We start from the raw sequence: 19,228 nt of genomic DNA on the forward strand, positions 1-19,228 counted from the left end.
GATTCTATGCCTTCTGACTCTATATCACTTCTTGCTATTCAATTCGTTTCTTCCATGCAAGGCAACCCTGGTCCCTTTACGAGTCTTTTCTATAGAAGCTGCATCCTTATTCAGCTCCTAGCCCTGCTTCACTTGCAACCAAATCTCCGTGATAGCCACAACATAGTATCAGCCAATTTCAATGCATGCTACAAGTTCATTGACCTTGTTTCATATACTGCATGCATTAAAGTAGAATGCCCTCAGTCCTCCATTGATTGCTCCCTTTCTCACAGTTGGCCCCTGATCACAGTTAGTGAAAGGAAGGGAAGAAAGAGTGAAGTGGAAGGCAGAATGATCAGGTTGGCCATTTGCTGACGGAGGATGAACAGATGTCTCAGACAGGGTCTTCTGGTGTTTCTCCGGGGTGGAGCTCTTTTGCATTGCATCCCGTGCTCTTCAGCAGGGGCTTCCCCTGTGATTTCTGTACCTTACCCAGCTTTGGCATCCCATCCCTGTATTGTCTGTAACCAGGTTTTGCTGGGAACCCAATGGGACCAGAAATTTGGGGTTTAAGGCTGCCTGCTTGGCAGCAGCATTTACTCACTCACTTTCTTAGGAGACTGTATCAATTGCCTCAGCGTGAGCCGACCATTTTGATAACTCCCAGCCTTATTGGACAAAACATGGGTGGCACGGTGGCACAGTGGTTAGCACTGCTGCCTCACAGCGCCTGAGACCCGGGTTCAATTCCGACTCAGACGACTGACTGTGTGGAGTTTGCACGTTCTCCCTGTGTCTGCGTGGGTTTCCTCCGGGTGCTCCGGTTTCCTCCCACAGTCCAAAGATGTGCGGGTCAGGTGAATTGGCTATGCTAAATTGCCTGTAGTGTTAGGTAACGGGTGAATGTAGGGGTATGGGTGGGTTGCGCTTTGGCGGGTCGGTGTGGACTTGTTGGGCCGAAGGGCCTGTTTCCACAGTTTGGTCTAATCTAATCTAAAACAGCATTACTACTACGTTGTCCCATGGAGGTTAAATCCTCTATGTTCCCACAAGGTTTCATAATCATGGCCCATGTCAAAAGCACAATGAGAGTCAGTGTCTATTAGCAGATTTTCCTTTTGCTAGGATGCAAGTGTGTCAATCCCTGCATTAGCTCAAAGGTAACAATAAGGACACATCACTCTCCAGTGGCCATGCTTCCACAGTTAAAGCAAGGGCTGGCTATTTGTTCCTGAAGAATTTTACTGTTTTGTTCCAAATCCCAAATATGAAGTCCTGGGGACTGTCTTTCCCCATTTGCAGGGTACCTTCAGGAAAGGGTTATTCAGCAATGGTAGCTGTGTGGGCTATCTGAGGTAAGTTGCACCCTCAAGTGGGTAGCTTGTCTCAGTCAACCCCATCGGGGCTGGCTCACAGGGTAAAGAGATCATGAGGTCATTGGACATATTCAGCTTTATCTGTAACTTGAGATGATGGTTTGGTGATGGGGGGAGGGGGGGGGGGCGGGGTGGAGTCATGGTCCAGAGGCAGTCGGAGGAGGTGTCTTCGAGTTGACATCTGGCTTCAACGGTGTAGAGGTCAGTGCGCCAAACTACCACTGCACCCCCTTTACCTGGTGGTTTGATGGGGGGGTTGGGATTGGAGCAGAGGGAATGGAGGGCTGCATGTTGTGAAGGTGAGAGGTTGGAGTGGTGAAGGGCTTTTGCCGGAAACGTCAATTTTCCAACTCCTTGGATGCTGCCTGACCTGCTGTGCTTTTCCAGCACCACTCTGATCTAAATCCTGTATACTACGCCAATTGTTGGGGAAAATAAATCTTTTGCCAGATAGAGACATAGAGTCACAGAGATGTACAGCACAGAAACAGACTCTTTGGTCCAACACGTTCATGCTGACCAGATATCCTAAGTTAATCTAGTCCCATTTGCCAGCACTTGAGCCATATCTCTCTAAGCCCTTCCAATTCATGTACTGATCCAGATGCCTTTTTAATGTTGTAATTGTACCAGCCTCCAGAACTTCCTCTGGCAGCTCATTCTAAACACAACACCACCCTCTGCATCAAAACATTGCCCCTTAGGTCCCTGTAAAAACTTCCCCCTCTCACCCTAAACCTATGCCCACTAGTTATGATCTCCCCTACCCCAAAGAAAATACCTTGTCTATTTACCCTAAACATGTCACTCGTGATTTTATAAACATTTATAAGATCACCCCTTTGCCTCCAGTGCTCCAGGGAAAACAGTTCAAGCCTATTCAGCCTCTCCCGATAGCTCAAACCTTCCAGCTCTGGCAACATCCTTGTAAACCTTTTCTGAACCCTTTCAAGTTTCACAACTACCTTCCTCTAGGAGGGAAACCTTAATTGCATATAATATTCCAGAAGTGACCTAACCAATGTCCCGTACAGCTGCAAAAAGATGTCTCAACTCCTACAGCAAATTCACTGACCAATAAAGGAAAACTTTACCAAACGCCTTCTTCACTCTCCTATCTACCCCTTCTGACTTGCAGCTGCAGGTTACAACCCCTGCTATTTGCATAAAGTAAGTGAAATTGAAACTAAAGTTTCATTTTTCAATAATTCCTTAGTGTTTCTTTTCCAAACACTTTCCATTACTAATTTTTTTTCTTAACAAAATGTATCTATTCAAATTCCACTGACATGAGTGAAATTCAAATACTATATAACTTCACCAAGTCATTAAATGAAACGTTTTTGGATCCTACAAATAACTAGAGGACGTAAGTGATTGATTGTTTTGATTTATTATCAAATGTAGCGGAAAGATTTATTTATGAGCAGTCCAAGCAGATCATAGTAAGCAAGGATGCACAGACCAAAGGTTGTAAAACAAACTTAGACAGAAGCATAGAGGTTACACTGCACAGACGTGCGCTAGATGAGATCAACATTAACAAGATCGGCATTACTTGAAGCTAGACAGTCCATTTGTCAGTCTAATAATGGCTGGGAAGATGCTGTTCCTGAACCTGATGGTGTATCATAACCACATCTTCTCTCTGTATTTTGTAATCTTTGTTTGTCACTCTTACCTTTATGTTTGGATATGTTCAAATTATTTACATCTGCACTTAAGCATCAATTATTTATCTCTCCCTAGTCCTGATCTCCTTTCTTAGAAACTTCCTCTGTGCCAACGGACTCTTAGAAGTTGTGCCTGCATCATTGATTGCTGTGCCCTCCCTAATAATGCACTGAGCTCCTGTACTGCCCACAAACACTTGCTCAAAGAATGCAACTAACCTTTGCGCAATAATTTATTTGCAGTTCTAATTCTACAATTCTCTAAATTGTTTAGAATACTGTAGGATCAGACTTTTCCTTTTGCATTTTACTAAATAATGTGATGTGACAATGCCAGTGTTGGGCTGGAGTGGACAAAATCAGAAGCCATATGACACCAAGTGTGTGTCAACTACCCATTGACACAAGTCGGATTTTCTTCCCTAATTTTTCTTTCTATGAAGAATCTTGTCTCATTCAGTGACTCTACACACCTGACTGCAAACATCTGCTATGTGCCATTGCCAACTCCTGTCAGCCATCTTGCATCAGTTTAAAAAGTTCCACGCTGCCATCTTGCCCACTTTAGTCATAGCCCCCTAAAACAAAGGGATGTCTGAGGGACAGGATTTGCGTCTATGTGGAAAGCCAAAAACTGATTAGGGATAGTCAAAATGCCTCTGGGCATGGGAAATCATGTCTCACTAATTTGATTGAGTTTTCTGAAGAAGTGACAAAGAAGACTGATGAACGCAAAGTGATACATGGACTTCAGCAAAAAAAATTGACAGTGTTCTGCATGGTAGACTGTGGAGTAAGGTTGGAAAACAAGGGATCCACAGGGAGCTAGACAATTGGATGTAAAATTGGCTTGATGATGGGAGACAGAGTGGAGGACTGCTTTTTTGGAATGAGGTCTTGTGACAAGGATCAATGTTGGGCCCACTACTTTTGCCATTTATATAAATGGTTTGGATGGTTAGTAAGTTTGCAGATGGCACCAAAATAGGTGATATAGTAGTCAGTGAAGAAGATTATCTCAGAGCACAAAGGGATCTTGATCAGATTGACCAGTGGATGGAGGAATGGCAGATGGAGTCTAATTTAAGTGTGAGTTGTTGCATTTTGGTAGGGCAAACAAGGACAGGATCTATACTCTTGATGGTAGGGGCTCAGGGAGTGTTGCTGAACAAAGAAACCTAGTAGGTGTAGGTTCATTGTATCTTGAAAGTGAAGTCACAGGTAGACAGTGTGGTGAAGAAGGGATTTCACATGCTTCCTTCATTATTCATAAATTGAGTATAGGAGTTGGGATGTCATGCTACTGTTGAACAGTACATTAATGAGGCCACTTATACTGCATACAATTCTGGTCTCCATTCTTCAGGAAGAATGTTGTTAAACTAGAGAGCATGCAGAAAAGATCCACAAGGATGTTGCCAGCACTGGAAAGTTTGAGTTATAGGGAAACACTGAATAGGCTGAGGAATATTTCCATAGAGCATTGGATACTGAGGGGTGACCTTATAGAGGTTTAGAAAATCATGAGGGGTGTGGATAAACTGAATAGCCTTGGTCTTTTTCTTAGCATGAGGGAGTCCAAAACTAGTGTGTGTCAATGTAGAAAGTTTTCTGATCACTGCCCCTTCAGCTGGGCACATAGACATGGAGTTTACAGGCAGAGAGAGCAAGGGCAGAGATACTATAAGATCATAGAATTGGTGTGAGTAGAGTGTCATATAATACATCTTTGTAGGTGACCAAGAGCTTAAGATGGTGTGTAAAGCATTTATAATGTCAACATCAATGCTGTGCTGTGCTGTGCTGTTATGACAATCAGGCAGAGCGATAGGAATACACAAAAGGTGACATCTCAGGTGATTTCAAATGAATCTATTAGACTATAACAGTGTCGTCTGGCTTCTGTCTCTAAGCCAATGTTGTAGCTGTAATGGTAGAATTTGGCCAGAGTTGCACATTCCTTCTTTTGGGAGATCTTCAACAAAAACTCCTAAGAGGATGTGACATCATCACATACCAGTTTTCATTTGTTTGCTCACCCTTTACACTGTGGCGCAAGTCTTTTCCTTGAAGGGCTAATGGGAATGGGGAACAAGGTGAGATCTGAACCCACAGATCCAAAACACCATATTCTGTCTTAGAAAAAATCAATGATTTTACCTTCTATTAATTCTGTCTGCTCTGTAAGAAAATAAGATTCAGTTATAATCTGTACAGTATAAAGCTTATATTTTTAAATTCACCAGATGTGCATTAAAACATAATTTAAACATCACTGCCTAAACCAGCATCCATAATTGCCCCAAAGGGCACACTGCTGTGGGTCTGCAGTTAGACATATATAGGGGAGTACCAGACTGACAAATTTCCTTTCCTAAAAGATATGAATGAACTTGATTTTTTTACAATATGTATAATGAGGAGGAGCCGATGTTGGGCTGGAGTGTGCAAAGTTAAAAATCACGCAACAGGTTATAGTCCAACAGGTTTATTTGGAAGCACTAGCTTTCAGAATGCTGCTCCTTCATCAGGTAGCTGTGGAGAAGGACATAAGACACTGACTTTATAGCAAAGGATTACAGTGTCATGCAACTGAAATGATATAGAGTCAGAGTCATAGAGATGCACAGCACGGAAACAGTCACCTCCGTCCAACTCATCCATGCCAACCAGATATCCCAATCTAATCTAGTCCCACTTGCCAGCACTTGGCCCATATCCTTTTAAACTCTTCATATTCATATACCCATCCAGATGCCTTTTAAATGTTGCAGTTGTACTGCCCTCTAGTTCTGGACTTGCCCCACCTCGGAGAATAGACCTTGTCTGTTTACCCTATCCATGCCCTTCATGATTTTATAAACCTCTATAAGGTCACCCCTCAGCCTCCAATGCTTCAGGGAAAACAGCCTCAGCCTATTCAATCTCTCCCTATAGCTCAAATCTTCCAACCCTGGCAGCATCCTTGTAAATCTTTTCTGAACCTTTTCAATTTTCACAACATCCTTCCGATAAGAAGGAGACCAGAATTGCACACAACATTCCAAAAGTGCATACTAAGTGTGTAAGGTTCGAATCTTTCTAATATGTTATTTCCAAAGCTGAATTTATAAAAGATTACATGGATTGACTGCCTGCATTGACTACCTACAGACTGAGCAAAATAGAATGTATCTGCAAATATAATTCTGCAAATGCAAATTCACCCATAGACTTGCATATGTGTGCTAATGCATGTGTATGTTGAGTGAAAGAGAGAGAGAGAGTGCAAGCGTGTGCATGCGAGTATTAGTGCGCATGAGAAATTGTGTTTGCGTGTGTGCATGCTTTGTAAAGTGTGTGTGAGTGTGATGGCACATACGCCTATGAGAGCATGTGTGTATGGGTGTGGTTGAGGGAGCTAGTTGTGTGTATGTATATGAGAGACAGCTTGAGTATGAGAGAGGATCTGCGTGAGTGTGTGATTGTGTAAGATTGTGTTTGTACATGCATGTGTGTATGAATGTGTGTGAAAATGAGTAAGAGAGAGAGAGTGTATCACCTGTAGTGTGTCATGTACCCAAGGTCCCGGTTGAGGCCAGTCTCATGGCTACCAAACTCAGCAGTCAGCCTCCGTTCAGCCACTTTGAATTGTTGCCTGACCCAAAGTCCACCTTGGAGGATGATCACCCGAAGATCCGAAGCTAAATGTCCCTGACCACTGAAGTGTTGTTCCCCAACTGGAAGGGTACACCCCTGTCTGGTGATTGTTGCACGTTGTCCATTCATGCGTTGTCACGGGTAACCCCGCCCCCACACCGAATGTCGTCACCACGCGTAACCGCGCCCCCACACCAAGCTCCGTCACCACGTCTAACCCCGCCCCTGCGCCGATCTCTGCCCCCGCCCCCACTCCCAGCTCCAGTCCCACACCAGGTCCTAGCTCCCAACCCTGCCGGATCTTCACCATCCCTCCAGATCTCCCCCTCTCTGAGGATGAAAGATCAGTCCTCAGCAGAGGCCTCACCTTCATTCCCCTACGCCCTCGGATTAATGAGTTCAACACGCGCCGAGATATTGAACAATTCTTCTGCCGCCTTCGCCTCCGTGCCTACTTTTACAACCAAGACTCCCGCCCACCCTCTGACGACCCCTTCTCCCGCCTCCAACACACCTCATCCACCTGGACACCCCATGCTGGCCTCCTACCCGCCCTCGATCTATTTGTAGCCAACTGCCGCCGCAACATTAACCGACTCGACCTGTCCACCCCTCTCACCCACTCCAACCTCTCACCGTCTGAATGTGCAGCCCTCCACTCCCTCCGCTCCAACCCCAACCTCACCATCAAACCGGCAGACAAGGGAGGCGCGGTAGTAGTTTGGCGCACCAACATACCGCTGAGGCCAAACGCCAGCTCGCGGACGCCTCCTCCTGTTGCCCCCTTGACCATGACCCCACCTCCCACCACCAAGCCATCGTCTCCCAGACCATCCATAACCTCATCACCTCAGGGGATCTCCCATCCACCGCCTCCAACCTCATAGTCCCACAACCCCGCACTGCCCGTTTCTACCTCCTGACCAAAATCCACAAACCTGACTGCCACGGCCGACCCATTGTCTCAGCCTGCTCCTGCTCCACCGAACTCATCTCCACGTACCTCGACACGGTTCTGTCCCCTTTAGTCTAAGAACTCCCCACCTACGTTCGGGACACCACCCACGCCCTCCACCTCCTCCGCTTCCCCGGTCCCCAACGCCTTATCTTCACGATGGACATCCAGTCCCTGTACACCTCCATCCCCCATCACGAAGGACTCAAAGCCCTCCGCTTCTTCCTTTCCCGCCGCACCAACCAGTACCCTTCCACTGATACCCTCCTTCAACTGACTGAACTGGTCCTCACCCTGAATAACTTCTCTGTCCAATCCTCCCACTTCCTCCAAACTAAAGGAGTTGCCATGGGCACCCTCATGGGCCCCAGCTATGCCTGTCTCTTTGTAGGATATGTGGAACAGTCCATCTTCTGCAACTACACTGGCACCACCCCCCACCTTTTCCTCCGCTACATCGATGACTGTATCGGCGCTGCCTCGTGCTCCCACGAGGAGGTTGAACAGTTCATCAACTTTACCAACACCTTCCATCCCGACCTCAAATTCACCTGGACTGTCTCAGACTCCTCCCTCCCCTTCCTAGACCTTTCCATTTCTATCTCGGGCGACCAACTCAACACAGACATCTACTATAAACCAACTGACTCCCACAGCTATCTGGACTACACCTCCTCCCACCCGGCCTCCTGTAAAAACTCCATCCCATATTCCCAATTCCTTTGTCTCCGCCGCATCTGCTCCCAGGAGGACCAGTTCCAATACCGTACAGCCCAGATGGCCTCCTTCTTCAAGGACCGCAGATTCCCCCCAGACGTGATTGACGATGCCCTCCACCGCATCTCCTCCACTTCCCGCTCCTCCGCCCTTGAGCCCCGCCCCTCCAACCGCCACCAAGACAGAACCCCACTGGTTCTCACCTACCACCCCACCAACCTCCGTATACAACGTATCATCCGCCGTCATTTCCGCCAACTCCAAACGGACCCCACCACCAGCGATATATATCCCTCCCCTCCCCTCCTCAAAGACCACTCCCTTCGTGACTCCCTTGTCAGGTCCACACCCCCCACCAACCCAACCTCCACTCCCGGCACCTTCCCCTGCAACCGCAAGAAATGCAAAACTTGCGCCACACCTCCTCCCTTATTTCTCTCCAAGGCCCCAAGGGATCCTTCCATATCCACCACAAATTCACCTGCACCTCCACACACATCATCTATTGCATCTGCTGCACCCGATGTGGCCTCTATATTGGGGAGACGGGCCGCCTACTTGCGGAACGCTTCAGGGAACACCTCTGGGACGCCCGGACCAACCAACCCAACCACCCCGTGGCTCAACACTTTAACTCTCCCTCCCACTCCACCGAAGACATGCAGGTCCTTGGACTCCTCCATCGCCAGAACACAACAACACGATGGTTGGAGGAAGAGTGCCTCATCTTCCGCCTGGGAACCCTCCAACCACAAGGGATGAACTCAGATTTCTCCAGTTTCCTCATTTCCCCTCCCCACACCTTGTCTCAGTCGATTCCCTCGAACTCAGCACCGCCCTCCTAACCTGCAATCCTCTTCCTGACCTCTCCGCCCCCACCCCACTCCGGCCTATCACCCTCACCTTGACCTCCTTCCACCTATCACATCTCCATCGCCCCTCCCCCAAGTCCCTCCCCCCTACCTTTTATCTTAGTCTGCCTGGCACCCTCTCCTCATTCCTGATGAAGGGCTCTGGCCCGAAACGTCGAATTTCCTGTTCCTTGGATACTGCCTGACCTGCTGTGCTTTAACCAGCAACACATTTTCAGCTCTGCTTAGTCTTACCAATGTACCAACTGAATACCATAAATGTTGAGAAAATATTGACCTCCATCACCATTTCAGGCAGCATGTTCCATATCTCGACAATCCTCTGAATTGAAAATAAATTCTTTCTCAGATCTCATCTAAACCACTTGCTTTTCATGTTAAATATATGCTCTCTGGTCCTATCTCCATCTGTCTTGGAAAGCGATTCTCGTGATCTACTCTGTCTATACCTCTCAATATTGAGTATACGGCACATGCATATTGTGGGTGGCACAGTGGCTAGCACTGCTGCCTCACAGCGCCAGAGGCCCGGATTCAATTCCCCTCCCATGTGACTGACTGTGTGGAGTTTGCACATTCTCTCCGTGTCTGTGTGGGTTTCCTCCCACAGTCCAAAAAATTCGCAGGTTAGGTGAATTGGCTGTGCTAAATTGCCCATAGTGTAAGGTGTAGGGGAATGGATCTGGGTGGGCTGAAGGTTGGTGTAGACTTGTTGGGCCAAAGGTCCTGTTGCCACACTGCAAGTAATCAAATCCTCCCTCAGCTTCCGCTGCTCCAAGGAAAGCAAACAGAGCCTATCTTAGCATAACTGAGACTTTTCATCCTGGGCAATATCCTGGTAAATCTGTCTTGACGCTCGCCAGTGCAATCACAACTTTCTGTTTGTATAAAATCTGATTGAAGATTTGTAGCTCGGGTATCCGTTGTTGTGGTTCTGCTCGCCGAGCTGGAAGTTTTTGCTGCAAACGTTTCGTTCCCTGGCTAGGGAACATCATCAGTGCTGTTGGAGCCTCGTGTGAAGCGCTGCTTTGATGTTTCTTCCGGTATTTATAATGGTTTGTTCTTGCCGCTTCCAGGTGTCAGTTTCAGCTGCAGTGATTTGTATGTGGGGTCCAGGTCGATGTGTCTGTTGATGGATGTTCTTGCCGTTTCCGGGTGTCAGTTTCAGCTGTAGTGGTTTGTATATGGTGTCCAGGTCAATGTGTCTGTTGATGGAGTTTGGGGATGAATGCCATGCTTCTAGGAATTCTCTGGCTGTTCTCTGTCTGGCTTGTCCTATGATAGTGGTGTTTTCCCAGTCAAATTCATGTTGCTGGTTGTCTGAGTGTATGGCTACTAGAGATAGCTGGTCGTGTCGTTTTGTGGCTAGCTGATGTTCATGAATGCAGATTGTTAGCTGTCTTCCTGTTTGTCCTATATAGTGTTTTGTGCAGTCCTTGCATGGTATTTTGTAAACTACGTTAGTTTGGCTCATGCTGGGTATTGGGTCCTTTGTTCTAGTGAGTTGTTGTCTGAGCGTGGATGTTGGCTTGTGTGCTGTTATGAGTCCTAAGGGTCGCAGTAGTCTGGCTGTCAGTTCTGAGACGCTCCTGACGTATGGTAGAGTGGCTAGTCCTTTTGGTTGTGGCATGTCCTCGTTCCACGGTCTATCTCTTAGGCATCTGGTGATAAAGTTGCGTGGGTATCCGTTTTTGGCGAATACCTTGTATAGATGTTCCTCTTCCTCTTTTCGCAGTTCTGGTGTACTGCAGTGTGTTGTGGCCCTTTTGAATAGTGTCCTGATGCAGCTTCGTTTGTGTGTGTTGGGGTGGTTACAACACACTGCAGTACACCAGAACTGCGAAAAGAGGAAGAGGAACATCTATACAAGGTATTCGCCAAAAACGGATACCCACGCAACTTTATCACCAGATGCCTAAGAGATAGACCGAGGAATGAGGACATGCCACAACCAAAAGGACTAGCCACTCTACCATACGTCAGGAGCGTCTCAGAACTGACAGCCAGACTACTGCGACCCTTAGGACTCATAACAGCACACAAGCCAACATCCACGCTCAGACAACAACTCACTAGAACAAAGGACCCAATACCCAGCATGAGCCAAACTAACGTAGTTTACAAAATACCATGCAAGGACTGCACAAAACACTATATAGGACAAACAGGAAGACAGCTAACAATCCGCATCCATGAACATCAGCTAGCCACAAAACGACACGACCAGCTATCTCTAGTAGCCATACACTCAGACAACCAGCAACATGAATTTGACTGGGAAAACACCACTATCATAGGACAAGCCAGACAGAGAACAGCCAGAGAATTCCTAGAAGCATGGCATTCATCCCCAAACTCCATCAACAGACACATTGACCTGGACACCATATACAAACCACTACAGCTGAAACTGACACCCGGAAACGGCAAGAACATCCATCAACAGACACATCGACCTGGACCCCACATACAAATCACTGCAGCTGAAACTGACACCCGGAAGTGGCAAGAACAAACCAATATAAATACCGGAAGAAACATCAAAGCAGCGCTTCACACGAGGCTCCAACAGCACTGATGATGTTCCCTAGCCAGGGAACGAAACGTTTGCAGCAAAAACTTCCAGCTCGGCGAGCAGAACCACAACTTTCTGTTTGTATGACAACCAGAACTGAACATAGTATTCCATCTGTGGCCCGGTCAATGTTTTATAAAGTTGCAATGAATTTTGCTTGGACTTATATTCCACACTCCAGCTAATGAAAGCAAGCCTTCCACACCTCCCTATCTATCTGTGCTGAAACGTTCAGGCATCTATGGGCTTGGACATCAAGATGTCTTTGTAACTTGGTACTCCAGAGGGTCCTATTCTTCACTGTGTGTGTCCTTCCCTTATTGGGACCCCCAAAATGCATCACTTCACACTTATCAAGATTAAATTCCATCCATTATTGCTTCATCCAATTTATCAACTAATCAATATCAGACTGTAACCTGAGGCAATCCTCCTCATTTTCATGTCAATTGCAAAATTGCTAATTATTCCTTCTACATTCATAGCTAAATTTTGATGTAAATGACAAATAGCAAGGGTCTCAGCATTGGATTGGGGTGGACAAAGTTAAAATCACACAACACCAAGTTACAGTCCAACAGGTTCATTTGGAAGTACTTCCAAACAAACCTGCAGCACTATAACTTGGTGTTGTGTGATTTTTACCTTTCTCCACATATTGTTCATACTCCTTCCAGCCCCACTCCTCGTTCCACATAAATACCAACCTTTCTTTAGCTACAATCAGTGCTGTAGAAGAGTTGCTGCACCCAAGTTTCCACTGTCAAAAATAACCTTTCACTATCTTTCTTTGTCTCCTATTTGTAAGCCAAATTTGGATACAGTTTGCCAACTTGCCTTGGAACCCATGGGCTGTTACCTTTTGGACCAGCCTTCCATGCGGAACCTTCTCAAAGGCCTTATTGAAGTGTATGTCAACCACATCAACTGCATTATTCAAAATGCCCAGTCTGAAAAATAACCCTGTATCGCCACCTTCTATCTCCTACTGTTAAGCCAACTTTGTATTCAACTGGCTAGCTCTCTGTGGATCCCATGTGATCTTACCATACAAACCAGTCTACCATATGGATCCTTGTTGAAGAGCTTGTTAAAGTCTATGTAGACAACATATATGCTTTTCCTTCATCTGTCTTCTTGGTCACCTCTTCAAAAAACTCAATAAAGTTAGTGAGACACAATTTCCTACACACAAAGCCATTCTGACTATCCCTAATCAGTCCTTGTCTTTCCGAATGCATCTAGGCCTTGTTTCTCAGAATCCCCTCCAACAACTTAACCTCCACTGATACCAGGCTCACCAGTCTGTAGTTCCCTGGCTTTTCCTTGAAGCCTTTCTAAAATATCGGCACAATTAGCCACCCTCCAGTTTTCCAGCACTGGCTGTCAATGATACAAACATCTCTGCTAGAGTCCCTGCAATTTCTTCCCTAGCTTTTCACAATGGCCTTGGATACAGCTGATCAAGGTATGTGGATTCATCCACCTTTAGGCTTTTGAAAAACTCCAACATCTCCTCTTCTGTAATATGGACTGTTTTTAGGACATCAATATTAACTTCCCCGAGTCCTGAGCTTCCACGTCTTTAGCCACAGTAAATACTGATGTGAAATATTCATTTAGGATCTCATTCATCTCCTGTGGTTTCACACATCGAGTCATAGAGATGTACAGCACAGAAACAGATTCTTCGGTCTAACTCGTCCATGCCGACGAGATATCCCAACTTAATCTAGTCCCATTTGCCAGCATCCAGCCCATATCCATCCAAGTCCTTCCTATTCATGTATCCATCCAGATGCCTTTTAAATGTTGCAATAATACCATCCTCCACCACTTGCTCTGGCAGCTCATACTATACATGCCCCACCCACTGCGTGAAAAAGTTGTCCTTTGGGTCCCTTTTATATCTTCCCCTCTCACCTTAAACCTATGGCTTCTAGTTCTGGACTGTCCCACTCCAGGGAAAAAAACTTTATCTATTTATTCTGTCCATATCCGTCAAAATTTTATAAACCTCTATGAGGTCACCCCTCAGCCTTCAATGCTCCACGGAAAACAGCCCCAGCCTATTGAGTGTGTCCTTATAGCTCAAATCCTCCAACCCTGGCAACATCCTTGCAAATCTTTTCTGAACCCTTTCAAATTTCACAACATCCTTCTGATAAGGGCGGAGACCAGAATTGCATGCAATATTCCAAAAATGGCCTAACCAATGTCCTGTACAGCCACAACATGACCTCCCAACTCCTATACTCAATGCTCTGACCAATACAGGAAAGCATACCAAACGCCGTCTTCACGATCCTATCTACCTGCGACTCTACTTTTAAGGAACTATGAACCTGCATTCCAAGGTCTCTTTATTCAGCAACACTCTCTAGGAATTTACCATTAAGTGTATAGGTCCTGCTAAGATTTGCTTTCCTTAAATGCAGCACCTCGCATTTATCTAAAACTGCCTTCATTGATCTTCAATGATCCCGATGCTCTACCTCATTATTCTTTTGCCCTGAGTATACTGTAGAAAGCAGTAGGAATCTTGAATGCACTGTCAAGGAAGGTAGTGGAGGCCAGAAACCTTACAACCTTTAAAAAATACTTGGATGAGTCCTTAAAATATCACAACATTCAAGAATATGGGAATACTGCAGGAATTTGGGATTAGCAAGCCTTCAGTGGTAGTTACGTTGGTGCAGAGCAGATGGACCAAAGGGACTTTTCTGCACTGTATGACTCTAAATGCCACCTTCTTTTTCTTGAATGGAGCCTTTCCCAAGAGAAGGTTGAGTTTTGCCCCTTCTCAAGTTGGGCCACCTCCATATTGCTTGAGAAAGCTTTCTTGAACACGCTTAACACATTCCTCCACATCCAAGCCCTGATCAACTATGGCAGCCCCAGTCCATGAGGGAAGTTAAAAGCTCCGACCATTACAATCTTATTTTACAGCTATCTGTGATCTCCCTATTAAGACAGACCAGAAGAGCAGAGATTTTTACAACAATGACTCCACAAACATTGGAAACCATGGGATAAATAATAACTATGGCTCCAGTAACTTCACTACTTTACGTTATTAAACATTATCTGCCTATGGCAAATGTGCTCCAAGAGTCAACTCATCACATAAAGCACGGAGAAACTGTCAAACTATTATTCATAGTAGCCACATACCATTTGGATGTATAAGTCTTAAGATGGGTTCTTACAGTATTGTAAATAAACTTCCATAAACACACAATTTCCTTCCCTCAAATTTTATTTGATCATGACATTCTGAATCATGTTAACAGTTTGTCAGTGTTATTTGTCATATTTATTTTATTCAAGAATCATCGAATCCCTGCAGTGCAGAAAGAGGCCCATCAAATCTGTGCCAATCCAACCAAACCCCATTTTATAAATGGCAAATCCCTGGACGCCATGGGACAAGCCAATGCACCTAACCTGCACATCACTAGCCTGAGAACAACTGAAGCACCTGGAGGAAATCCATGCTAGAGAATGTACAAACTCCACACAGATAGTCACCAAGGCTACAGTTGAAACCATATGCCTGGCACCGTTCGGCAGCAGTGCTAACCATTCAGCCACCATGCCACCCACATTGTAATGTAACAAGAGTTAGATGCCAATCTGAAAACAGTATTGGAATGGTCAGAAACAAACCAAATAGTGACTAATCGAAACAGAAAATTATGGAACTGCTCAGCATGAGAATAGCTATTGATAAATACCAGAGATAAAATTAAAGCAGCCAAGTGTCACAGCAGAAACTGATCTCCGGTGCCCACACCTTGCCCACCGCTTTCACCTCCTTCTAAAAGTAAATCAAAGACCCACTGCTAAAAAGCAAAAACCTGGGAATCCACATTACAGTAAAGAAGGCTGAGAATTAGAGTCAATAGGGTGGGGTGAAAAATTTACAACATCTCAGGCAGAACTAATATGAAGTCTTAGTAATTTATATTTAAAAAAGAGGGAACTGTGACATGCAGCATCCTGGAAATACTCCTTTGACTCTCCAGTGAAATGATGTAGTGTGCCCCCGAAAGACTCCACTGAGTCCAATCTGATTCAGATCAAACACTATCATGTAGCGCCACTTCCCGCCTGTGGAGCAACATTACAGGCAGGAAGGTCCCCGGGTTCCTGCAGCTCACAGCTCATTCTACCCAGTCAGTCCCTCTCTCCAATTGACCGTCTCTTTGTTTCTTCTCTCCCCCTCCTTCTCTCCCCCAGCCCTACACAGCTCCTTGCTGATCTTTCAGTTCCCAGTTCTGATACAGGGTTTATTCCCGGAATGTTAACCTGGCTTCTCTCTCCACCAGTGACTGAGACCGACCCCCATCAGTTTACAGCTGGCAGGAGGCAGGGGGATGGGGTGAAATTAGGGAATGGATCGGTCAGTCTCCTTTAATCCCACGAATGGCCAGTGGTGCAATATTTTTTCCATCATCATCCAGTCCTGGACAGAAGAAGGGAAAGACCCTCTCAGTGAAAGTGTGGCTGAAAGTGTGGAGATGGGACATGGTGTCTGCATTGTAAAATGACACCTGTCCACCCTGATAGTCCAGGAAAACACCTATAATTTGGGGTCTGACGCACAGTGATAGAGGCTGCAGCGAGTTGGAGCTGAGGGCAAAATATTCACTTGAAGGAAGTAGCCCAACAATCCAGTACGTAGATTCAGGCTGCAGTCCGATACTCCCTTTCCTGTCCATTGACTCTCGAGCTACTCCCACAGTCCATTGAGTCTTCTCCCCCACCTGCACCTCCCAGTAATGTCTCCCTGATGTGAATCCCTCTGATCCCAAGACACAGGGCCAGGGATCAAACCTCTCCAAAGAGTCAGGGAGCGGCTGCCGTTTGTCTCCGAGTCTCACACTGGTCCGGTCCTCAGACAGGATGAGCCGGGGATGTGCTGTGTTTGGATCCAGAGTCAGACAGGCTGGAACTGGAGGAAAGTTAAAATAACATTGTTAGAGAGAGGGAGACAGAAAGAGAGCGTGAGTGTGAGGGAGGCAACGCAGAATGTAGGTGGAAGAAGAGTGGTCTGAAAATGAAGGTGAGGGGCTGGGGTGTGATGAAGAAGGGAGAGAAAGTTTGAGACAAAGGAGTGAGTTAAAGTGGACAGAGACAGATGGAGAAAGAGAAGGCGAGAGAATGAGAAAGAGAGAGTGTGTGTGAGTGTGTCTGTGTGAGAGTGTGTGGAAGAGTGCCTGTGAGAGTGCAGGAGAAAGTGTGCGTGAGAGTGAGTAAATGAGAGTGAGTGTGAGAGGGTGAGTGTGTTTGTATGTGCGTTTGTATGTGTGAGATCGAGTGTGTGAGCGTGTGTAAGTGAAAGTGAGTATATGTTACTGAGTGAGAGAGAGAGAAAGAGAAGAGAAAAAGACAGAGACAGAGAGAGAGGTGTGTGTGTGAGAGAGAGTGAGTGAGGGTGTATGTAAGAGTTTGAGTGAGTGCATGAGTGAGTGAGTGAGTGGGTGAGTGAGTGTGTGTGAGTGAATGAGTGTGTGTGTGTGAGAGAGAGTGTGGTGTATTTGTGGGGTGTGTGAGAGAAAGAGTGTGAGTATGTGAGAGAGAGAGTGAAGGAGCATGAGAGATAGAGTGTGTGAGAGATAGAACATGAGAGCGAGTGTATGTGTATGTGTGTTTGTGTGTGTGAGAGAAAGAGTGTGTGAGTGCATGTGTGAGTGAGGGTGTGTGAGGGTATGTGCACGTGAGTGCCTGTGTGTGTGAGAGAGAGCGAGTGAGAGAGTGAGTGAATCTGTGTGTGTGTGCGTGAGAGAGAGAGAGAGAGTGTGTCTGTGACAGAGAGAGTGTGTGTGAGAGAGAGAGAGTGTGGGTGAGAAAGTGTGATTGAGTGAGAGTGTTTGTGTGTTGTGTGTGTGAGAGCGAGTATGAGTGTGTGTGTATGTGTAAGTGAGAGAGTGTGTGTGTGAGTGGGTGAGTGAGAGAGACACACACAGAGTGAGGGTCCCTGTGTGTGTGTGTGTGAGAGAGAGAGAGAGAGAGAGAGAGAGAGAGAGAGAGAAAGACTGAGAGGGCACGAGAGAGAATGAGAGAGTGTGTGTCTGTGTTTGTGTGAGTGAGAGAGAGAGCGTGAGGGTGTGTGTGTGAGAAAGAGAGAGAAAGAGTGTGTGAGTGCATGTGTGTGCGTGAGTGAGGGTATGTGCGTGCGAATGCATGTGTGAGAGAGAGAGTATCTGTGTCCGAGAGAGTGTGTGTGTGTGTGAGAGAGGGATAGAGAGTGTGTGAGAGTGTGTGTGTGTGAGTGTGATTGAGTGAGAGAGAGTGAGTGTGTGTTGTGTGTGACAGAGAAAGAGATAGAGAGTATGTGTGAGAGAGTGCATGAGAGCGAGTGTGAGAGTGAGCGAGTGAGAGAGCATGAGAGAGAGTATGTTTGAGAAAGAATGCGAGAGAGTGTGTGAGTGCATGTGTGAGTGAGTGAGTGAGTGAGTAAGGGTATGTACGTGTGAATGCATGTGTGTGTGAGTGCGTGTGAATGAGTGCGTGTGTGTGTGTGAGAGAGTGAGCGAGTGAGAGAGAGTGTGTGTCTGTGTGTGTGAGAGAGAGAGAGAAAGTGTGTCTGCGTGACAGCGTATGTGTGTGAGAGAGAGTGTGTGTGAGAGAGAGTGTGATTGAGTGAGAGAGAGTGTGTGAGTGTTGTGTGTGTGTGAGAGAGAGGGTGAGAGAGCATGCGAGAAAGTGTGTGAGAGAGAGAGAGAGAGTGTGTGTGTGAGTGTGAGAGTGAGAGAAAGAGTCTGTGAGTACATATGCACGTGAGTGAGTGAGTGAGGGTGTGAGTGTGTGAGTGAGAAAAATGTATGAGTGTTGTGTATGGGTGAGAGAGAGAGAGTGAGACAGCATCAGAGAAAGAGAGTGTGTGAGAGAGAGAGAGAGTGTGTGTGTGTGAGAGAGAGAGAGGAAGAGTGTGTGAGTGCATGTGTGTTAGAGTGAGTTAGGTTATGTGCATGTGAGTGCACGTGGGTGTGTGTGCGTGTGCGAGAGTGAGTGAGAGAGAGAGTGTCTGTGTGTATGTGAGAGAGAAAGAGTGTGTGTGTGTGTGTGAGTGAGGGTATGTGTGTGTGTGTGTGTGTGTGTGTGTGTGAGAGAGAGAGAGACAGAGAGTGTGTGTGAGAGTGAGTGATTCAGTGACAGAGTGTGTGAGTGTTGTGATGTGTGAGAGAAAGTGAGAGAGCATGAGAGAAAGAGAGTGTGTGAGTGAGTGAGGGTGTGAGTATATGTGTGTATGAAAGAGAGAAAGAGTGTGTGAATGCATGTGTGTGTGTGCGTGTGTGTGTGAGTGAGGGTATGTGCATGTGAGCGTGTGTGTGTATGAGAGAGAGAGTGAGTGAGTGAGAGAGAGAGACAGAGAGAGAGTGACTATGTGTGTGTGAGAGAGAAAGAGAGTGACTGTGTGACAGAGAGTGTGT

The 19,228-nt window shown here is 46.2% G+C and overlaps 1 protein-coding gene across 2 annotated transcripts in view; it reads right to left on the minus strand.

The window, feature by feature from the left end:
- Nucleotides 1-15,040: 15,040 nt before the first annotated feature.
- LOC132832421 (zinc-binding protein A33-like) overlaps nt 15,041-19,228 on the minus strand; it is a 16,111-nt gene continuing 11,923 nt past the window's right edge. For both annotated transcript variants that reach the window (XM_060850399.1, XM_060850398.1), the window contains one exon: nt 15,041-16,746. In XM_060850399.1, coding sequence (XP_060706382.1) covers nt 16,196-16,746 — 551 coding nt within the window. In that variant the 3' untranslated portion in view covers nt 15,041-16,195. The remainder of the gene's footprint in view (nt 16,747-19,228) is intronic.

Source organism: Hemiscyllium ocellatum, chromosome 35 (genome assembly GCF_020745735.1).
Source record: "Hemiscyllium ocellatum isolate sHemOce1 chromosome 35, sHemOce1.pat.X.cur, whole genome shotgun sequence".
Taxonomy (NCBI): domain Eukaryota; kingdom Metazoa; phylum Chordata; class Chondrichthyes; order Orectolobiformes; family Hemiscylliidae; genus Hemiscyllium; species Hemiscyllium ocellatum.